Raw genomic sequence first — 23164 nt, 5'->3', positions numbered from 1 at the left:
GGTGACCAAGGTGCTGGTGGACAGCGGGGCAAGCCTCAACCTGCTGTCCGCCAAGCTGGTGGAAAAGCTCCAGTTGCTCCTGGAGCAAATGAAGCCCACCGACCCGTTCCGGGGGATCAACCCCGGAGTGGTGCAGCCCATGGGGCGAATCACGCTCCCGATGACCTTCGGTTCCCGGGAAGCGTTCCGGACTGAGCACATCATTTTCGATGTGGCTCACACCCCATTGCCGTACAACGGGATAATTGGTCGGCCAGCGCTGATCAAGTTCATGGCGTCTACGGTGTGATGAAGATGCCGTCAACATACGGCGTTCTCTCCATCAAGTGCGACCTGAAGGACGTTGCTTGCTGCGTGGGCGAGACCTCCGCAGTGGCGGATCCCGGCGACTACGACGCTGCTAGGAGCGAGGATCCACTTGCGGGTGAACAACCCGCACAGAAGAAGGCGCGAGCCGCTCCTGGACAGGATGCGGGGGGGGGGGGGTGCGATCGAGCTCCGGCCCGCGCGCCAGCAAGGGCGCGAGGCTGAAGGAGGAGGGCACCAAGGTCAAAATGTGCCCCTGCATGCCGGCAACGAGGCATGCACCGTCTCCATCGGTGCCAGCCTCGGCGACAAATAGGAAAGCGCCATCATCGCCTTCCTCCAGAAAAACTCTGACGTGTTCGTTTGGGAGCCGTCAGACCTTCCCGGAGTCCCTAGGGAGGTGATCTAGTATCGGCTGGCGGTGCGGCCAGACGCGCGGCCCGTCAAGCAAAAGGTTCGCCGGCAAGCACAAGAACGCAAGGATTTCATCCAGCAGGAAGTAGAGAAGCTCAAGAATGCCGGGGCGATCAGGAAAGTGTTGTACCCTACTTGGTTAGCAAATCCTTTTGTAATCTCTAAAGCTGGAAATAAATTGCGCATGTGTGTTCATTTTACCGATCTTAACCGTGCATGTCCTAAGGACCCCTTCCCTGTACCCCATATCGACCAAATAGTAGATTCTACAGCGGGTTGCGAGTCTTTGTGCTTCCTAGATGCCTTCTCCGGCTACCATCAGATCAAGATGGCAATCGAAGATGAGGAGAAAACAACGTTTATCACCCCGGTTGGCTGCTACTGTTACACGTGCATGCCTTTCGGGTTGAAGAACGTGGGCTCGACATTTCAGCGCGCCCTGCGCGAGTGTCTGGGACCTCAGCTAGGCCGAAACATCGAGGCCTACATGGACGATATCGTCGTTAAGTCGCGGCGTAGGCACTCGCTCGTCGGCGACCTGCAGGAGACATTTGACAACCTTCGTAGGATCAAGCTCAAGCTTAACCCCGAGAAGTGCACGTTCGGCGTGGACTCGAGCACTTGCTGGGCTTCTTGGTCTCTCACAGGGAATCGAAGCCAATCCATAGATGATCGAAGCGATCGAGAAGATGGAGGCACCCCGTAAGGTTAGAGACGTCTAGCGCCTCAACGGGTGCGTGGCGGCGCTGGGGTGTTTCATCTCAAGGCTGGACGAGCGAGCCCTGCCTTTCTTCAAGGTGATGAAGAAGAAAGGTCCAATCAATTGGACTCCCGAGACGGAGGCGGCGTTCCAGGACTTGAAAAGGTACCTGAAGTCGCCGCCGGTTCTCGTCGCCCTAAACCGGGCGAGCTGTTGCTGCTGTACCTGGTAGTGACGGATCAAGTGAGGACCTCCGTGCTCGTCGCCGAGAGGGAAGAGCAAGTCTCGGGGGCTGAGACAGAAGGACCGAGGGCTCCCGGCTACCTCCTCTGCCCCTGGAGCCGAGGGACAGCCCATGTCGACTGCCCCCCGCAAGCAGCTAGTGTAGCACCCTGTGTACTTCGTTAGCACAGTGTTGCGCGATGCCCGGGTACGGTACCTGCGGGTCCAGAAGCTTATGCTTGGGATCCTGCTCGCTTCAAGGAAGCTGCGCCATTACTTTCAGGCGCACAGCATCACGGTGGCGTCGGGGTTCTGTTTGGAGAGGGCCCTCACCAACCGTGAAGCAACCGGAAGGGTGGCCGAGTGGAGAATGGAGCTGGCGGAGTTCGGGCTGCGTTTCGCAAATACCAAGAGTATCAAGAGCACCGCTCTCGCTGACTTCGTCGCGGAGTGGACGTCGACAGGCATAGAAGAAGAAGAGCCGGAAGCGAGCCTTCCCGGCACATTGGACGAAGCGTACTGGATCATGTACTTCGACGACGCTTTCTACTTGCAGGGCACCGGTGCCGGAGTGGTGATCGAGTCGCCCACCAGAGATCAACTCAAGTTTGTAATACAGGTTGACTTCCCCAACTCCACCAACAATATAGCAGAGTACGAGGGACCGCTTGCCGGCCTGCGCGCGGCGATCGCCCTTGACATCAAGTGTCTGGTTGTTCGCGGGGACTCCCAACTCGTGATCAACCAGGTTCACAAGGACTACGACTGCCCCCAGATGGCAGCGTACGTGGAGGAAATGCGAAAATTGGAGTCCAAGTTCAAAGGACTTTGATTTGAGCACGTAAAGCGCAAGGACAACATTGTAGGCGCGGGCGCAGCTGGAGCCCCTCCGGCAGCTGCACGAATGGCACCTGCGTCAAGCATGGGGATTGACATGAATAGTAACGGAAGCATTCGAACTTGCGCGTACCTGCCGCTGGGCCGGTACGCTGCCAACTCGAATCGGGGATCCTTGGTTCCCCCGTGGTCGCTGCCGCCGCCGTAACTGCTGCGTCAGCGGCATCTTGATCGCCACCGCTCGGTGCCGGGCGAGGCTTCTTGGTTGGGGCAGCCGGCGACACGCTGGTTTGCCCCCTCTTCCTCGACGGACTGGAAAACGCAGAAATAAATTGGTCAGACACAATAATTTAGCGGAATCGAAGCTGTTCGAGGTGGCGTTGGACTTACCCCGCCAGCTTGAGCTTGAGCACCCTGTCCGCCAGGATGCTCCTCGCCAAAGGGCCGCTTCGCGTGGGGGAAGCTGTTGGGGTTGCCGGGTTGGTTGGGGCGGCTGCCGTGGCCGCGCCACTACCGCCGGAGGCCCCAGCCCCCGCGTCGCCATGAGGCTCCTGGAGCTGCGGGCTGGCCTCCCGCCTGCTCGCCCGCTCCACCGCGGACAGCCTCACCAAGGGAACATCATCTTCTTCATCATCCTCCTCTGGCACGACCTCGCCAGCTGCCGGGGGAGCGTCATTGTCATCGTCATCACTGAGGACTCCTCCGACGCCTAGTGAGGAGTCGTCGGAGTCCAAGCCCTCTGCCTTGGCGGAGGCCTAGCCTTGGCCCCCTTTCCCCAAGCCGGCAGCCGGCCCCTTGCCCTTCTGGGACCTGGGCTGCGGGGGGGAGGGTTCCACCGAGGGGCCCTCCATGATCCCCCACTCGTCGTAGAGTGGGAGATCCCGGGCTCCCGGTGTGGAGCGAGTGCGCTCTGGGCAGGAGCATCCGGCAAGGTTCGTCCTCGCCAGTAATACCCTTCACCCAGAACTGCACCTCCTCCAGGAGGAGGTCCGTGCGCTGCAGCCGGGTTCGGTCGCCGGCCCCGGTGTACAGCCACGCCGGATGCGAGCGTCGCTGCAGGGGGACCACGCGCCTCTCAATGAAGTGGCGCGCCACGTCCGTGTCCGTGAGCCCGGCATCACGGAGCGCCCTGATCTTTGCGCAGATCGGGGCCAACTCCGCGTCCTTCGGGTCGCGGAGCGTCCAATCGTCAGAGCCCTTTGGAGGCCCGAGGGGCTCCTCGTGGAACTCCTGGAGCTCGTCGGTGCGCACCCAGCACCAGTCGCGGCGCCATTCGTTCTCGATCTTCTTCTTCCCGAGCTCAATGAATTCCGATTAGCCGGTCGCGGAATCGGAACACTACCCCCGAGGACAGGGAAGTTTTCTTCTCCACCCTCGAGTAGAAGTAGTGGCAGAATAGCGCCACCGACGGCATCACCCCCACGAACGCTTCACAGAGGTGTTGAAAAACAGCCAATGTGAAGAACGATGTGGGGTGTAGCTGAGCCATGAGGAGCCCGTAGGACTCCATGATGGTAGAGAGAAAATAGGAGTGTGGCGGCACGAATCCGGCAAGGATGAACCTCCCGAAGATCCGGAAGTAATGCTCGTCGTGCTCCACACCGACGGGTAAGGATCCGCGTTGGCCCGTGCTCCTTGTGCTTGGTGGCCAGCGCCAGGACCAGCTTGTCGACTCCCTCGCCGTTGTACCCGGGGAGAAGAAAGCGAACTTGGCTCGCATCTCGTCATCCTTCCGGGCTCTGTCAGAGAGCTCCTTCTTGCCGGCCTTGTTGTGCTTTTCCCCTTTGCTAGTGCTCCCCTTGGGATGGTTCTGCCCCTTGGAATACATTGGCGGAGGTGGAGAGGAGATTTGGTCAGAGCTGGGGTGCGGGGAGCTTGGGAGGAAGCAATGGCAGGAGCAAGAGACAATGGGGAGTGCCCGCCGCCAGCCTTGGCTATTTATCGGTGCTAGCGGATTGCAACGGACACTCCCACGATGGGCAGTAATGGGCCCTAAAGAATCGGAGATTAATAGAGAAGTGCGCGACGTGGCCTTAACTCTCTGGTGATTAAGGGAGATAAGGCACAAGATCGTGCGCCCGACCGTTTTGCTTGGAGGAGTGGAACGATTAAAGCGGCCCACGAGTCCGGGTGCCCAGGGGTTTCCTCCTGGGACCCAGGCGTCGAATAGGGCATAGCCCGGCAACCGACCGAGGATAGCACTTGTTGGAAGCATCAAGGCTGCCGGCCCACGCCCGGGGGCTGCTGTCGTACCAGTGGCCCACGGGGTCCCACTGCTACAGGACGCGTGGGTCGCCAGTGACGGAGCCGCATCAGGAAGGACTCCCGGGAAGTGACGAGCCCGGGAAACCTGCCTCGAGGAGACGACCGCTAGTGGAGATAAAGCTAGGAACCAAGTACAGAATGCTCCCGGGAACCCCGGTCCCGGGAAGCCAAAGGAACGCCTCCCGGCAACTAGCAGGTGCGCTAGCCGGGGAGGTGCACCCCGGCAACCCGCGCTCGGGCATGCAGGCGGGACCCACAGAACAGTGAAGACAGGACAAGACGGTGGGCGCAGTGCATTTACTGCTCCGACAGGAGTCTTATCAGCAGTTCTAGGCTTGTTTAGTAAGGCTAGAACAGTCGTCCTAAGAACCACTTTTTCTACCGTGTACAGTAGAACGGGCGCTGCATGGCATCCAGCTTGGATGAGTAAAATTGTATTCCGTGTGGCTGTGACACGCGTTTAGGCGACGTGTCACGCTGCATGCAATGGCACCTGTGGTATCCCCTTGTCTATAAAAGGAGGGCCGATGCTATCGGTCAAAGGGTTGGTTTTTAGCTCAGCTGGAATCATTGCCAGGTAGCTTCCCGGGAACACCCGGGACATCTTATAAGCCGCATATACAACTTTGAATACAACAAAACGTAGGACGTAGGGTGTTACACCTCCGGATGGCCCGAACCTGAGTAATTCACGTGTCCACACTTCATGTCTATCGCCACGCCGACGATCGCCGGAGCGATCACCTCGCCGTTCACCGAACCAAAAAAAGGATGCTCGGCATCCCGGTGCCGGAAACCGTGCTCCGACACATGGGGTACATAACATGGCCTACCAACTCAATTAAAAGGGAGATAACACCGGGATGCGTGAACTTTTGAGTGGCCCTGCCAAGATTTGTGGCACCCCACACCACAGGAGGGCCAACCGCGAATTACAACAAGATTGGTGGTACAGATTCTGCAAACAATAGGACACTGCCAAACGATTTGGCCCTGTTAGTTGCGCGATAGTACTATCATTTTCCTCTGATAACCAGGCATAGCATTTCCGTTCGTCGGACGTCCCAAGAAAATGGATGTATCACAACCCCAGAAAGATTCTTTAGTGAGTACTTTAGCTGTAGAAACTAAGAGTATCAGCAATCAAAATTCACAAGATGGGAAGTGGATCCTGTTGAATTTACGTGTGGTAAGCTCGAGAAATTCCTCGAGAAAATGAAGTGCACGCGTCACATCTAGCTTGATGAATATTATGGTCGTTATTGTCATCGGTGTTCTTGCATGTACTAGCTCACAACTCAGCAAGTGTTATACATCTATTATATACTAAAAGCAATATGAGGGTGCTAAGAGAAGGATCCACGTTGTTTGGACCGTTAGATCGTTAGTTTTATGGTTATGATCTAACGACGAAAATAAATTCGTAGACCCGAATAGCTGTTACGGACCAAAAGTCCGACTATATCACGACGGAATTTAAAAGGAGATTTTTACGGTAACCGCTCGGGCACAGTCCTCTCTCTCCTCCTGATCGACAGGCAGCCCCTTCTCACCCGTCGCACGCTGCCGCCTGTCCTCTGGCTTCTTCTCCTGCCATCCTGACTCCTGAATTGTCCAGGGCAGCGGAGGCCCAGGCGATGGGATCACTTGATGCAGATTGAGACGAAGGAACAAAGTAAACTTCCAGTAGAAAAAAAATGGCAAGCAACATATATTGCCTTCCCATGAAATTCGACCATAACTTTCCCAAATAAACACGCATGCCAGGGATCCCATTTTGATCTTAATTCTCAGACGATACTACGCTCAATGCCCAAACGAATCAATAACCAGAGAATTATGACGGCAAAAATCTTTATACACGTCCAGAGAGTAATTATGATAGAAAGCTTTTTTTTAACAGCATTATGAGAGAAAGCTTAGTTAATGGTCAAGACAAGATTTAATGATGATGACATATTTGATTTGATTAATGAGCTAGAAATAAACATCACTTAGGCAGTGGCGGACCAGAAACTGGAGATGGATGGTGCTAAGACGGATCTAATGGTGATATATTTGTGAATCTTCCATGCTTATGAGCTAAATTGCTAATAGCTTCTCTTTTCAATTATAATTGAACCATCTGATATAGTCATGCCTAAGTGCAGGAGGGGTGCTACAGCACGGGTAGGAACATCAGATGGTTCAATTATAAGAGGAAAAAAAGGGAACGGGTGCAAGGTGTACGTACGTAGTTGTCGTAAATAGAACTTCCTTTGTCAACATGGTTTGTATATGCTTAGGTGAATCACGTCTGACATGATTGCAAAGATAAACTTTCTGAAAACAATTTTTACAAATAGATTTCTAAACAATAAATTTACCAAATCAATAAAAATTTGTGTTTAAAGATGTTTGCATTTTTTCGTGATGGGACCATGAGTTGTGGCTGGAAACATTGTGCTTGATCGATAAACCATATGACAAAAACTATATAAGAAACAAAATTTCAAGGCAGCGAACACATTTTTTTTGTTGTAATAGATAATAAATCATCGATACAAATTCACTCAACGTGAGTTCTGCCAACTGTTTTTTTCCTTTTTGAAAGGAAAAGGTCATATATTAAAGCAACCAACTCTTACGGTACAATGTTCAATTAAACAAAATTCAAATTACACGACTCCTAAGAAAAAAATGACTTCGGACTTCCAAACCACATCTGATTTAGGACGACATTTTTGACGTGGCAGCTGGGAAGTAGCAAGCCTGAGCCAGAAGATGCATGTGACATTGATGTAAGAAGCAGATCGTCTGATAGATTCGGCGAGACATATCTATCGAGACCTAACCTTACTAGCTCCGTGACGAAGCTGAAGTTGGTTGAACCTCGCCGATCAGAGAAAATGCACCAGGAGAAGAAAAGCATATGCAAAACACGAAGAATGAACCAAATCGACTACTCCAGCCAGAAGAGTCGCCGCCAACGAGATCATTGTTGATTATGCGGATCGGTAGTCGAGGAAACCTTATTCTTAAACCGCACAGTCCCGCGATATCCACCATAGCGTCATAGACGAGGAACTAAACTAACTCTAAGAAACCTCACTACCACCCCTCAACGCAGGTCGGAGTCCCACCCAACATAGTGTCGCAGCCGCGGAACCCAACCTAACTCTAAGATAAGTAACTACCCATCGACGTAGGTCGGAGTCCCACCCCTCCTACCACAGCGGTAGGCGGGTGAGGAGGGGCTCCTTCGCAGTGCCGGGCAGAGAGCAGTGTAGCATAAATGAATGTTTTTTTGAAAAAAAGAGGTGACTACGGTTTTACGAGATAGAGACCTTATAATTTCGACAAGTTATGGCAACTTTAGGCAAGACGTCATGTCAATGACATATGGTGAAGAGTTTGTTGAATTGCAAAGATAAGTCTAATACAAACATGAACAGTCAACCAACTGACCCGCATTCTTTACGAGTTAAATCACAAACAAATAAAACATTGTTTCATGTCCAAAACATAACATGATATACTTCCATACTTCTAGGTGCATTGAGGTTGGTTAATTCTACTTCTTTTAGATGTACCAGGGTTGATTAAGTTTGCATTTATAACAACTAATCATGCTCATAATATTAACTTTATTCGGATATATTACTCCAATGTCCATACACAAATGACGTGTCAGTTCTTACAAACAACTAATTGACCTATTGTGACCTCACACATGAATGACATACATCTATCATTGGTTAGTGTTTTTAAATTAATATATAGAAATACGTATATACATATGTGTCCCAAAAACCTAAAAGTTATAAAGCAACCTTGCTAGTTAAGAAAAGGGTAAGAAAATCAAGACAAGTCGTGGTGCACGGATTACTGAGAGGTACTTGACCCTTGACCGATTGTAAGATCATACGGAAATGAGTCGACTAGTCGTGTCCCGTGTAGTTGGTCAGTGCATGTGTGAAACTACGGAAGGGCCAAGGAAAAGAGATCGAACCCGATCGGATCGAAGAAGCAGTCTTTTCATATATATTTCCTCCCCCGAATCTATGCGTATCCTTGACAAGACACATTACCAATCGAATCAATTGGAGCAGATCGTATTAAGTGGCCCAGCCCAGGCAGGCAGGGCAGGCAGGCAGGAGGGGGCAGATTAAATGCTCCCCTGGCACCGCACCTCGCTGTCTTCGCTACGTCCTGGCGTCCTGCGGGTGACGTACAGACGTAGCTTTGCGGGTCGTTGCGATTGCGAAGAAGTTTCAGCAACAAGAGAACAAAAACCAAATCTCTGGCTGGCTATAGCTGTGGTACTATGGTAGCGTGTGTGGCATGCATAATGTTAATAAAGTGGGGGGGTTAGGCTAGCTAAAAGCCATTGGGGCCAAAGGGGATCCGAGAAAGATCCTAGCTTCAAGACCACCACTTCCCTACCACGCCTGTCAACGATAGTACGCACGTCGTACTATCAAAAGGAAAGAAAAGAAAAAAAACAGTACGCACGTCGTATGGATTCATGGATTTGTTCTCACTCGCCTGTAAAAGGCTGCATGCGACCCAATCAGCTATCAGGACGTTATCAGTGTACGTGGATCATGTGGGGCTGCTGGATTTGTCTGGCCGTAAACACACTGTTTGTGTTGAGAACATACGTCTAAACTTGATGGAAGAGGATCTTATCACAATCACTAGAGCTGGTCGAATCACGTGTACGTGTATCATAAAGGCTGCTCTCTTCTTCTCCTCCTGTAGACCTCATGTAAAATCACGCGTTTTTAATGCCGGCTTCAGCTAACCTTGATTGAACACCCCCCCTTCTAAGAAGTGGCGCTTATTATAACCATTCAGTTTTGGAGTCGGGTCAGTAAGCAAAAAAAAAAAGAAAAAAAGCTCTGAAAGCGCTTCTTTTCATTCGTAAGGAGTAGTACTGTATATTTGTTGAAACTTGTGGGAGTGCTCAAGTCAGATGATCTGCACAACAGTGCGAACCGTGCGGCTTAGCTGAAGTACCCCGAGCAGCGCGTGTGCCGTGAGCAGGCCGGCGTCCTTGACCTGTCTCCAGTCTCCACGGCTAGCTCCGGTGGGATCCCAATCCCGCGCGCCCCGGCGCTTGACCAGCGACATCACCGGACATGATATACCAGGATTTTCGAGCCCATGACCGCGGACGCACGCACGCACGGCGCGGGCCCCACCCAATTCCATTCAAAGCCCGGCCGGCCGCGCGTACGTGTACGTACTATACGGTACATCCATCCACCGTACGTGCACAAAATCCCCCGGACCCCGACGGCCCGACCGCCTCCTCGCATTGAAGCGCCGAAAGTTGCCCGATTAATTGCGACCCCGGCCGTAACGCACTCTCCCCTCCAACCATACATACGGGTCGGCGTCAGCCAGTCACCCGGGATCTCCCCGTATCTCCCGTCGCAGCGTGTACGTACGTACAGTACCGCACTTCACCGGCGCCGCGCATGCAAGCGCAACCCGACGATTTGGTTTGATTTTATTTGATTTGACACGCGTACGGGAACGGGCAAGGAAAGGGTGGTGATTGGTGAAGCCCCGGCTGCCGGATCCTTGCGTTGCGCCGGGCGAGAGATGCTCTATCAGTCTATCCGCGACCAGGGTACGACGGTCTCCCGGCCGGCCTCTGGCGTGGGTGTCTGTCTCGCCGGAGGGTTTTAATGCGGATCCAGATGCGATGGTACTGCTGCTCCTAGCTTTCGGTTTTCTGATGGTTTGGTCAGTGTACGTACTGCCATGCCATACCATCACTATACCATGTGTATGTGTGAATTCGATTTGAATGCAACTCTTTTCAGGTTTTGCTGCCCTTGGGGTGATCTTCTGCTGGATTAATTGTTTGGCTATCAAAAAAGGCTCATGCTATGTCATCAAGTTTTAACAGTATCTATACTCGCGGGTACCCTGTCGGGTGACAGGTATAGGAAAAGTCGTACCCGTTGTCGGGTATGGGTGCGGGTAACGGGTAAAGTCAGAGAAAATGTGTAAGGGTACGAGGGGGCTTCACCCGCACCCATACCTACGGGTGACATCCCAAGGCAAGCTATGGAGAGCGTACGTGTGCGACCGTATAAAAAATATCCTAGCAAAAATTAAGGGGACTCGGCAGAGTCGTTACATCCTTTCTTTTTGCGGGAGAACTTAAAAAGCTGAATGGGTCATGTATACAAACCCACAGAAGGCGACGCCCTGAAAATCTAAAATACAACACCGTGCGTGTAATAATTGTTGGAAATAGCAAGCAATTTGTCACTAATTTAATTTCTCTAATTAATATGAGCAATGGCAAATTAACTATCCAAATTAATCTCTTCAACAGATTGCAAAGCAATTTAAGCCACGAACAGATTAACAGCACTAGTCCAACTAGGACATGCAAACAGATGAAGGCATCACACAATATGCTAGTACTGTCTACCAAACTTGACATAATACAGCAACGCAGTAAAAGAATTAACAAGAGGTTGGGCTCTGACGAGAAGCCAAAACAAGGTGCAGATCGAAGTAATTGGGGAGCGATCCGCGTGCTCGTGCAGCTCAGGTTCAGTCGCTGTACACGTACACGTCGAGGGAGCTTGCCGGAGAAGAAGTTGTCGAGGACGTCGACGATCGATTGAGCGGTCGCGCGGACGCTGCCCAGAAAACTCTAGACCGCCCCAGTGCAGGGTCGATGATGCGGACGTACGGAGCTTCGGAGACACCGCTCGCCGGGCTGCCGCTGCACGACGAACAGCACGGCCGGCTTGATTCAGAAGGTGGCTCAGCACTTGTGGTAGAGATGAGAACGACTGAGTCTTGTTGTTTTGATTCCCGATGATGCCTGCTCTTCATAGAGCCTGTAGAAGAATAGGTCCAACGCAGCAACGTTTCAGAGAAACGTCCTCCGCCTACAAGGGTGGTGCTGCACGTCGGTAGCAAGAGAATCGGGAGGAGCCGTGGTTGACTGCGCACGCTCAGGCAGAAGAATCGGAAGGGGAAAACAAAAACAGAGGATACTCTGACTACACCGTTGCATGCAGCAGCTAATTGGGCTTTGGAATTAAGGAAATAATGCACCTGGATATACATTAATTCCAACAATAATGACTGGGGTCTGCTGGGAGCAGCACTCCGAGGCTTACCGCCCCACTCTCGCCCACAACCGACCGAGCGTCAACCTTAGCGATGCCTCCAAATCCATCGTGTCATAAGCATGAGAAGTGATGAGCCTACTGCTACCAATCAGCAAACGAGTCACCTTGCGGACGAAGGGGCACAAGTTGATTAGATCCGAGATAGGACCTCATACAGGACTTCATTGTTTTCAACGACTGATCACACAAAAAGCGCCTCGGAGCGTGTGTCAGCCCATGGCATGCCCTCCTCTCTGTCGTCCAACAGCGGCCCTAGCTGCCAGTATAAAAAAAATCACATGCGGGGACCCATCAATCCCCTCTGAAATTAGTGTTTTTCTTTTTTCATCAAGAAATTGGGACATATTTGGTTGCTCTCCACAAACCGTCGTACATTCATGCTACAAGTGTGGCATGCTATAGTTTTGTGATGGCCAATTTACTTGCCGCAAGTTTAGCAAATCATCAAATCAGCATCGAAGACATACTTTAGCAAATTACATATTTGAGTCTCAAAGACGCATGCATATAATGTTACAAATATAAATGCATTTTGAATCTCAAAGACACATGCATATTCGAAAAACACATTTTGAAGTTTCAAAAAATAACATGTACTTGTAGAACACCTGCCTGTGCTATTCCACCATCCTCAACGACCTCAAGGATGAAGCGAAGCTTTAGCTAGAGCAAGTGCTTTGTGTTAAGTATATCAAATCTATTCTTCCTATAGATCGGTCTATTAGGTGAGATGCCTGGACGAGGTACCTTAACACTACTGCATGTGTTGGTGATAAAATCGTGAGATGTGCACTAACTGTGTCACATTTGTACTCGGCCTCTCTAGGCATGCGAATACCATGCTTGTTTTGTCAAAAACACACAAGAAGGAGCCGTAGCTTTTAACTGGCCGGCGTTAATGAATGCCCTGGTTCATCATGTGGTGGCTAGATTGCCTGCGGATCTCTCTTGATTTGGTCGCCATGGTTTTCACAAGTAGGTCGTGCCCACACAAGGAACGAGATGGGCTTCCGAAACAAGCGGCACGGGTGACACATGTCCCCTAGGCTGTACGTTCTCGTGATATCGCAGCGTACCCAGAAAGAATCCGCATGAGTTTCTGCAGAGAAATGATAATTTTGTGGTAACTGGGACGATGTACACCCGCGGCCCTTTTGCACGAGACTCTCGTCTAGCTACTGGAGGCCAAACAGACAAGACTGAGAACTCAGCACCATTGCACCAAGGAAGAGACTACGGCAAACGGGAACATGTTACTAGGATCTTTATATTTTTGCCTGTCCGTCTTGCTTGCTTGCAAGCCAAGGTTAAAGCAATGGCGCGTGCCTCCCGTCCCGTATCATGCACCCATAAAAATCGTTCCTTTCTCTTTTTCCCCCCCTCCCGAAACAGACCGTGGATGTACAGATGTCTATGTCGATTGTGGAATCTCATTGCGAGCATGATGGCCTGCGATCGGTGCAACCAACAATCCTTGCAACTGACACAAAGAGCAGAGGAACAAAACCGACCAAAAGCACAAAAAGTTTCCAGACACAAATCTAAGTTTAATAATGCCAAAGTTTGACCGAGGAGTTTCTGCATAAAGTTCTTGGCATTTGGCATGCATGCCTCACACAGAAAAAAAAAGGCTACGGCACACTGGTGACTAGTGAGAGGCGAGAGACAGTGGCAAGCAATGACCACACATGCTGGAATCTATAGGAGCAGCATCATGGTGCCTCGCCTGTCACTGTTCCTTCGCCCTTTCTGTTCATGTCTGGGGGGCGCCCAGCCCCTGGCATGTGGGCCATGGACTTTTGGTGACTAGGTCAGCAGTAGGTGCCACCGCCCACCGGGGTCCCCGTGGAAGGATCCTGGCGAATTTCAGTGGAACCTGCAAGAACCAAGTAACACAGGCATGTGACAGCAACGAATGAGATGCCTCTCTGCTGACATGTGGACAGCAGGTTTGTTTGGAAGCAACGACACTTCTTTCATGGACATTACGATTCAGATTTCAGAGCCTTGTCTGCATCTTTTGGTTCAGAAATTCAAGTTAGCATGTCGGTATCTCGACAGAATGGTGCTATCGAAGTTGCAGGAAGAGCAGATGAGAACCAAACAGCAAGGCACAGCTGAGGAAAAGAGGAGGAGAGCACACACTGCCAAGAGCATTGCTGTTTGTTACACAAGAGCATAAACTACCACAAGGAAATCCGATGAATTGCTGATTGGGGGAAATCAACTCTTTACAACAATACCAGATTATTTCATCGTCCAAGCACCTTACAAGAAATAACAAGCTGGGAAAAATTGTAGGGCCTGCTGGATGTTCTCCCATTTTGCCCATCAATGTGACTTGCGGAGATTTGGGAACAGCCCATGGATATGCTCCGGCATGAGATCGTGCCTTGTGAGAATCCCAACAATGGGAGGTCTCTGCATCGAAACAAGAAGTGAAATTGTTATTGATGTGTATTTGTTAGTAAGTATATCAAAGCCAGCAGCATTATGAACGTCATATCATGTGAAAGAAAGAATGTGAGTTGGTATGGAGATACAGAAAAAGATATCTCACCCCTGGGGTCTTTGGCACAACCAACAGGTGTCTTAGTCCTAATGCCCTGAAAAGAACTGCAGCCTTTGCAAGTGACATTGTTTCAACCACTGTGTAAGGTGAAGTATTTGTGACCGGATGGAGATCGACATACATCTCCATTTCTTCATCAGTGAAATCCAGATCCTCGATTTTGATACCTTTCCCAGAACCGGCCTTGGCAAAGTCAAATGCACCAAATCTTTGCAGCACAAAGCTGCCACTTGTTTTCACCTTCTCCTTCATGAAGGTCTTGCCTTTCAGCAGAACCAACAGATGTGATCTAAGCACCAGCCCAACCAGCTCTGGAGCTTCTGATATTGGTGGCTCATCAACAACCGGAAATCCATTGTGGCCCGTGATCCTTAACGCTTGAACAATGTTGCCCACCTTCTCAACACCTGAAAAGGATATCAGTGGCCCAGACACAACATCACCAGCTACCAAGTGCCTCATGTATGGTTCAGCATGAGCCTCCATGAATGGTAAACCTTTCATCACTACAATCTGATCATAGACCCCTTTGTTAAAGCAATCAGCTATGGTCTTTGATATCAGAAGGACGAGCATGACCAAAGGGAGCATATGGAGTTCATTGGTGAGCTCCAGAAGGATCACACAGACTGAGACGGTCATTCTCATTGTGCCACCAAGGAAAGATGCGGCACCAAGCAGTGCAAAGAGACCAGGATCAAGGTCAGATATGGGGCCAAGAAGTGTCCCTACAATACGTCCATATGTAGCCCCAGCAAGTATAACAGGGATGAAGAGACCAGATGGGACAGCAATACCATAAGTCACGAGACCAAGGCAGTATATAGCAGTGAAGAATACGAAAAGACTAGTCATGTGGAACTCATTTTCTGTGCCTCTGCTGAAAAGATTGCGGATGGCATCGTCATTTGTATTAAAGAAGAGTGATGCAAGACCATTGTAATGACCAGCCGGGCACTGGAAGTTCTTAAAATTTCCAGAACGACCAATGGTAGGGCACTCCTCCATGGATCCAACAGGGCACGGAGTACATGGAGCAAGCCAAGGGAGTCCGTAAGAGCATGCTGATGTGATGATAGACACTGTGATGGTGAGAAGGATCTTGAATGGAGGACCTTTCCTGCAGGAAAGCAAGACAATGTAAATGTGATTTTGTTTTGAAAATTAACTAGAAGGGCAAAACTACATCAATGTATACAATTGATCCATACTCATTTATAATACTGTAGACACGGAGAATCCTATCCAAGAGAAAGTTGAAAAGGCCTCCAAAGACACCACCAATTATTCCGAGGACCATTATTGCAATGACATCTTGTGTGCCGTATGTCGGAATGTTTGAGCTAAGATCAAACATAATCAACCCTCCCTGCCCAAAGAGACCACATTTTCCACTACGGCAGATCTCAATCAGGGCCTTCAACACTACAGCAACAACAGCAGTTGTAAAGAATGTTCTCCACAGTAGAGCACTTCGCCACCTGAAAAACAAACAACCTTATAGTCATGGAAAAAGCTAAAAATAGGTGCAGTAAAATGAAAATATTCCCTTAATCATATTAACCACATAGGGATGTGAAACAGAAGCAGGTTATCCGTATTATTCAACTCCCATCGATAGGAGCATAGGTCATGACTTGGTTTAGAAAACCCATCCAATTAATAGTCTCTCCTCTATTTGAATTCACAAGAAAATTTCTGCATGAATGAAAATAAGGTTTTAAGTTTTCTATCTAAACTTTTATTTCACCCAAAGTCCAATTCAAATTCTATAAAGAAATATACATATTTTGTCACTATGTGTCAAATTAATTAGACTATTTGTATTGATACAGTACAAAATTGATGTTTCGTTAGGTTATCTCAAAATTTCAATATCTAGGCATTATGACTATGAGAGTAAATGATCAAAGTTTGAATCAAATTTATGTTCAACTTTATAATATAGATAAAATATTATTTCACCACTATCCAATTTTTTCCACCCACCTACTCCTTCGGCAATCTATCCATTGTCAACCAGTTGCCTGATCAGTATACTGATATAGCCTCATGATCGCGGTCTATAACATATCTATGTTAGGTTTAGATTGTGGAAGTTACAGACCCAGTACTTTGTAATTACTCATGATTTGCATTTTCAAAGTAACAACTGCAAACACAGTTATTATAAATCAGAGCACATCTGAAAAGATAATCATCTGTAAAGCTATGAATGAACAGGTTCAGAAGGGACAGGGGTGCTACCATGACGCTGCTTCCTCGAGAGCAAAGAGTACACCACCGACAGGCGCACGGAATGCTGCTGCCACCCCAGCTGCTGCCCCACATGTAATCAAATCTCGCCTATCCCTATCGTTCTTAAAATACTTCAGCCAATTACAAGTAAGATGGTACTTGCGTGATCCCCCCTGGCCTAGCAAGTTCGCAATGCATGCCCCTGTATGTACCATGGGACCTTCTTTCCCAAGTACAAACCCACCTGAAACTCCAAGTATGGAACCGAATATCTGCAACACAGTAGAAGAACGTTTTCAGAACAAGGTAATCCTACTCTGACATACAATTACCAATAATTGCTTGTCTTGGTTGAATGATATGCCAGCTAAGAGTTGGTTATACATCATTTTTATTCTGAAGTTCTCAGCCATATGCACAGCAATCTAATTTGGAAGGAATTTTCTGTAAAGTTTCACAATGAACAGGTTTTTGAAAGTGCTAGGTTGCGTCTGGCATCACAGATCTGAAGAAATATTAAAAATGATAATCTATGGCATTTTCTGCAGTTGCTGACAAAAATAAAACGAAAATCAAATAATGATAAGTGTCCTCATGTAACAGATATATTTTGTGGAATGAGCTACAGTCATAAGAGAAAGGGTAGTGTGAAGTTCCATCTGTGTCAATTTTTGTTAGTCAAGTTATTTAGCTTCTATAGATGATAGGTCTTTGGTAATTTATATGGAGGATTGTAAGCAGCAGTTTAAGCAAATCACCACGGTTGGAGAGAAATAAAAAAAATCAGCTATGGGGTTTATGCTTCGCCTCCTGCCCATACATACAATCTCCGACCGCTCCTCCAAAATTCTGAAACTAATACATCCAAGCCAAAACTTACTTGCTTGAGATTTTAAATTATTTATTCACTATAGTACCTAGTAGCACTGAAAAGGTATCAGGAGGTACTGTCACAACCACAAAAAAGCATCTGAGAACACAGAATGCAAATGCAAGAAATGATCCATGTAATTTAATACGATGCTAGCATAAAAAACCATCATAATTTTAGTATACTTGAAAAGTAAGAAATGCTACTCCCTCCGATCCATAATAAGTGTCCTGGATTTAGTACAAAGTTAGTACAACTTTGTACTAAATCCTAGACACTTATTATGGATAGGAGGGAGTACATGTTTTTTAAGAACCTCATCAGAGGGCAGGGCATTCCTGCATTCATACAGATAGAGAAAATAAAAAATACAACTGGACGGAAGACGGAAAACCAAATGCTACATGTTTATCTGAGTTAAAACTTGCCTTCACAAAGAGTGTGCTGGGCGCTAAAATAGAGTAAGCATCAACTCCATTAAGATATGCCTTAACTTCAGGGATACCGGACCCAGCAGCAGCAGGTGCTATGTAAGCGCAGATTGCTGCAGCAGTGGCTCCCAAGACTAGATTGCAGCCCCCATATGCCAAAAATGCTGTGAAGTACCTGCACTGGAAGCAGCAGACCGTCGACAACTTCACATTACACCATGGATGTAAACCAAATAACCGTATGGAGAACCAGTAGAAAATATCAAACAACAGCTTATTCTAAAACCGCAAAACCACCAGAATGAAGCTTTACCTCTCCTGGAGCATGAGATCGCCAGTGAGCAACAATTTGAATCCAGCAATATTCTCAACTGCAAGGTTGTTGAAGAAGCCAACAAGTCCGGTCAACACACCAATAAGAAGAACCAATGCCCATTTCAGAACAATGTACTGGAATATTTGCTTCTTCTTTCTTGATCGCCAATCTTGCTTGAAAAGATCATTCTCCACAATTCTGAAACACACCGCACAAAATTACAAGAGTGTAACTGATGAAACAAACCTACTGAAGATTAAATACAGTACTTGTTTCTCTTCAGAATTCAACCATTGCCTTGCTTCAAAAGTCAGTGCTTCCGTAGAATCTATGCTGGTGCTCTCTTTTACCTTTTCTCGACATCTTACTTTTACATATGTTTCAGTCAATTCATGGACAGTAAAAATCATCAAAAAATTATACTCAATCCGATCCTAAATTCTTGGTTTTAGTTCAAATCTGAACTAGAACCATGACAACAATTTAGGATCAGAGGGAGTATTTACTAGTACAACATACAAACAAATTACTGTTTGTTTGTTTGTTTGTTTGTTTGTTGTGTTAAGACATCTAATTGCAGTTCTGCGTACTAAGGTTTGCACATGATACTTTATAGCAAGTCTTAAGAAAAAACCTGGCATTGGACAAGTAAAAATCCTAATAGTAATCCGTTAGCCTTGTTTGAACCTGCCATTCTGCCAAATCCTAATAGTAATCCATTCAGCACTTACGAGACAGTACAAAGACAAACCCCACTTTTATATTATCCTCGATGCCAGCATCTGAGCTCCTTAAAAAAATGTTTAACAAAAAGGCATATCAAGGATCACGCTTTCCCCCCTTTTCTGAAGGATCACGTTTTCATCTTCCAAAGACGCCAGAAGATGCTAATTTTCTTGTGCCAAGTCAAACAATAAACTAACCAAACGGACGATTCATCAAGACCATCCCAGAGATAATAAACAGAGCTCCCAAAGACTCGAGAGACCAAGGAAATTAACAGTAGCGTGTAAGGGAAGACTGAAGAGAGGGTTCGTGTGGCGGCGCTTACTCGTAGTCGAGGCTCTCGATGGGGAAGACGTTGGCGCCGACGATGGCGATCTGGGAGGTGGTGTTCATGGTGCGCTTCCGCAGCAGCGGCTCGCGCGGGCCTTCGCCGTCGTCGTACCGCAGCAGCGCCTCCGACGACCCGAACCTCCCCGCCGCCGCGGCGCCGCGCCACCCGCCGCCGTCCATGCTCTCTATGTCGTAGTTGAAGCTGCCGTCACGCTCCGACAGCGGCGGCGGCGCGTGGTCGCCGTCCATTCTTCGCGAACTTCCTTGCTCTCCCTTCTCCTCCAATGCCCTTCAGTTTTTATGATGAGCTGCGGGAGAAACACAGATGGCAATAAGTGAAAACCGGGCCCGTGGGTGAGCAAAAGGAAGGAAACGGAAATTAAACCACGCCGAAGCTGCGTAATCACCAATTCTACGAAAGCTGCTCTAGTCGTACAGACGTATGGAGAAATCTTTTGAGCCCCCACGCGGCAGACTAGTTCAATTTCCGGAAAAGAAAGTCATCCGGTGTGCATAATCCGGGGGTCAACTTTTCGGTTCCGCCAGAAGCAAACGGGCACATTCCATCTAAAAAAAGAGAAGGAAACGGGCACGAGACGCACGACGGCACGAAACGGACGACGGCCCCCCGTCCTACTTGTCAGCGTGCTGGGATCTTTTCGCCAGCGGAGATAATAATTGGCCAGCCACACGATCTTTAAAATTTCCCTGATGCAGCGGGCTGCTTGTCGCTGTCGATAGGGCCCTGCTCGATGGCACCTCGTCCCCGTTTCGTTTTATCAACAGAAATAATTTATTTATTTTTTTGACAGAAATGTCTAGATAATGATAGGAAGAAAAACGCACGGGAAAACGGCACGCCAGCGCATCAACAGAGCAGAAACAGTGTGGGATCGATTATTATGGCCACTGCCAACCTATAGATTGTGAGATCGGATCGGATCAACATGGGAAGCTTTCAATCATGGGGATATACTTTGGAGCAGTAATTGGTTGGAAAGGAAGGGAGATCCGAGACCAGCGCTCTTGTTTGGCCCGGAGATGGCAACAAGCTAGGGATCCCCTGTTCCTACCGATAGATCAAACTCAAACGGCAGAAACCACACTTGATGTCTTGATCAAGGCTGGCATTTGCATACGCTTGCAGTACAAGAACGCCTTCGCTGTCAGCTTGTGGAGCACGGAGAGTCCTGGCAACGAGGTCAAATTCGCAACCATCTACTCCCAGACTAAACCACGGCCACGACAACTATAGTTGCCTATCCGCTAGTACGTGTAAAGGCGGAAGGTTCCCGCTTCCACGGGATAACTCGGGCTCAAAGTTCTTTCGGGTGTGGGGGCAATGAATAAAGAATCAAGCTCGAGTACACATGGCACAACAGGGTCGCGGCCAGCTTTGCCGTCTCATCATTGTTAAATTAGCGCGACCTGATTTAGCTTTCCGGATTGATCAATCAGCTGCCACAAGTTCCTTCATCTTTATCCTCCCCACGAGTGGACAAGAGGACAAGAAGAGTTGCTCTCCAAATCACTAATCGCATCCTACTTTAGTATAGTAGAGTAATATCAGACGAATTAGATTCTACCACATGCGACTCGTCGCACGTTCCCTTGTCTCTACATTGGCGTGTCTAGATTATGATTGTTTTTAGAGCAAAGGGCATTACGCCCAGTTTCATTGCATCAAAATGAAATTAACCAAAGTACAGCAACACGGATGTTTTCTAGCAAACGAATGTAGATAATATATGGTCCAAATTTTCTGCTCCATATGTTTAACCATCACAATCGCTCGTCAGATGAATCTCCGTCAAATATGGCCGGTGAGCCCGTAACGAGACCCACTGATTAATGCAGGAGGACAACCGAGCTTGAGGGGGATCCAGCTTGGCTTTTTACTGAATGCTAACCGTACTTATCCTGATCCCGGTAGCCAAAATTTTCGGACTGCCAGCAGCTAATTAAAGTGCTTAAATCAGCCAGAGCAAGGTTATTCAACAGCGCAACGAACAACGATCCCAATATACCCTGAAGAACTGAAGATGCTGGTGGTAGTCTCTAGAGTACCCAAACCAACACGAGTTAATCTTGGACGGGGAAACCGCGAATCGTGGAATGCCGCACTAGTACTGGCAAACAGCTAGAGCAACGAGGCAGAGATTAAGGTACTGAATCATATGCTCGAGATTACCTGCCGATCTTGATCCCGTCAGAAACAGAGAGCCTTCTCCTCCTGTTCCGATCAATCCCCTGCTCCTCCTTACCAATTATAGCAGAGATGGGGACTAGGAATTAAGAAGATAACCGTGGCGATAGGTGTGGTGAGGGTGGGGAAGCTTGTGGAGAAAGCGGAGGGCCGGCGGGACGAGTCGGACAAGAGAAGAGAAGAGGAAAGGAGCAACGCCTATTGGCTATGGAATTTGCCTCGCTTAAATGGAGAAAAATAGAAGGATCGGCGGACGGGATACCTTCCCTCCAGCGCGCACTCGATAGGCATCATCTGGGGCCGGCCGCATCGGCCGTCAAATCATTTGGCGGGGACGTGGAATCTGCTGCGCTGCTCGGGAACGTGTCTGCCGTGGCACCGACCGGGGCCCACGACGCCAACGACGACCGGACTGCACCTGGGCCCCGAAGTAACCACACGTGGGCCTAGCAAGTCGACGCCCAGGCAGCCTGGTGGACGGTTGCGATGGGGTCGACCTGACGTTTTGACATCTTTTCCGTCCATCTCCCTGTCGGCGCTTTTCTTTTCCCGACTCTTCTACTGTACGCCTACTATGTTATCTGTTCTACTGTTCTTTCCCAGTTTCCTATAATAAACCTATTGGTCGGTTTGATCTGTTCAGAGCAGCTACGGTACTGTGCTCGCTTGCCGAGGGCCGAGGCATCGTCCCCCTGCCCTGCGCTGCGTGAATCATGTGATGGTTAAGCCCCGACGGTTGCATGCATCACGGGGCGGCCAGGCTTCGTTGTCAAATTAAGCCTTGGTAGGGACGAGTGAGCCTTTTCAAAGAAAGGAAAAGAAAACAAGAAAATCGCAGAAAGCAACCAGAGGGATCTACAAAAGTCTCAAGAATCACGTTTGCCTGTGTTACAAGGTAATCAATCCCACGTCGTATGACAGGCATACTGGCCGTACTAAGATAACGGGAATTGAGTTTTCTTTCTCTTTTGCTGAAATAAAACTTGTGGATGTGTTGAGTTATACACGTACGTGCATGCATGATACAAAGAGTTTGAAGTTTTGAATGTTTCAACATTGATCCCTCAGTTCATAAATAGTTGTCGTGGTTTTAATGCAAATTTGCATTAAAATCACGACAAGTATTTAAAAACGGAAGGAGTACTTTTGAATGGCTCTTGTTCCGGGCTCACAAAGACCTCTTGGACAAGTTAATGCATGGATGTCTCGGATCACTCTTCTGCAAGAGCACTGCTACCTCAGATCACCAGGGTGATGTTTCACCTGTTAATCTAAAAAAACATGTGAATTGTTTCGACAATTCACACGCTGCTGAATGAGAGTGATGTATCTACTGTACCTGTGTTCAGTCTCGCTCGTCTAGCTAAGAGGTTCGGGTCCTTTCGATCGATCAACCTCAAATTGAGTAGCCATCATCCTCAGTTAGGAAAACGTGCAGTTTTTCTATGCAGATCCACGGAATAGATGGCTCAAGAGGTTCGGGTCCTTTCGATCGATCGATCGACCTCAATTGCTCAGTTGTATTTTAAGTTCTTCGCGTGAGTCAGTGACTTAAGAGCTACGAGTATACACGTATTCA

The 23164-nt window shown here is 48.6% G+C and overlaps 1 protein-coding gene across 2 annotated transcripts; it reads right to left on the bottom strand.

The window, feature by feature from the left end:
• Positions 1-14013: 14013 nt before the first annotated feature.
• On the bottom strand, positions 14014-21796 carry LOC100833463 (chloride channel protein CLC-c). 2 transcript variants are annotated; one of them, XM_010241657.3, is made up of 8 exons: positions 21571-21796; positions 19375-19687; positions 18321-18521; positions 18005-18182; positions 16715-16977; positions 15679-15948; positions 14456-15587; positions 14014-14316 (listed from the first exon to the last, which is right to left on the bottom strand). In XM_010241657.3, exons 2-8 carry the CDS (start codon positions 19626-19628, stop codon positions 14227-14229), a joined length of 2388 nt encoding a protein of 795 aa, XP_010239959.1. In that variant the 5' UTR covers positions 19629-19687; positions 21571-21796; the 3' UTR covers positions 14014-14226. The 2 variants fall into 2 exon arrangements, with proteins under 2 accessions (XP_010239959.1, XP_003581281.1); XM_003581233.4 differs by lacking the exon at positions 21571-21796 and adding an exon at positions 19787-19943.
• Positions 21797-23164: the final 1368 nt, after the last annotated feature.

This window comes from Brachypodium distachyon, chromosome 5, assembly GCF_000005505.3.
Source record: "Brachypodium distachyon strain Bd21 chromosome 5, Brachypodium_distachyon_v3.0, whole genome shotgun sequence".
In the NCBI taxonomy this organism is placed as follows: Eukaryota; Viridiplantae; Streptophyta; class Magnoliopsida; order Poales; family Poaceae; genus Brachypodium; species Brachypodium distachyon.
This window is presented reverse-complemented; position numbering and strand designations above follow the sequence as displayed.

Bases quoted from the DNA above. Each gene is read 5' to 3' on its own strand.
- LOC100833463 (XM_010241657.3), bottom strand. From the start codon at position 19,628: ATGGACGGCGACCACGCGCCGCCGCCGCTGTCGGAGCGTGACGGCAGC. The intron at 18,183-18,320 runs GTAAAGCTTCAT...CTTCCAGTGCAG, and splicing joins GATCTCATGCTCCAGGAGAG to GTACTTCACAGCATTTTTGG. The intron at 15,588-15,678 runs GTATGGATCAAT...GCTTTCCTGCAG, and splicing joins GTCTACAGTATTATAAATGA to GAAAGGTCCTCCATTCAAGA.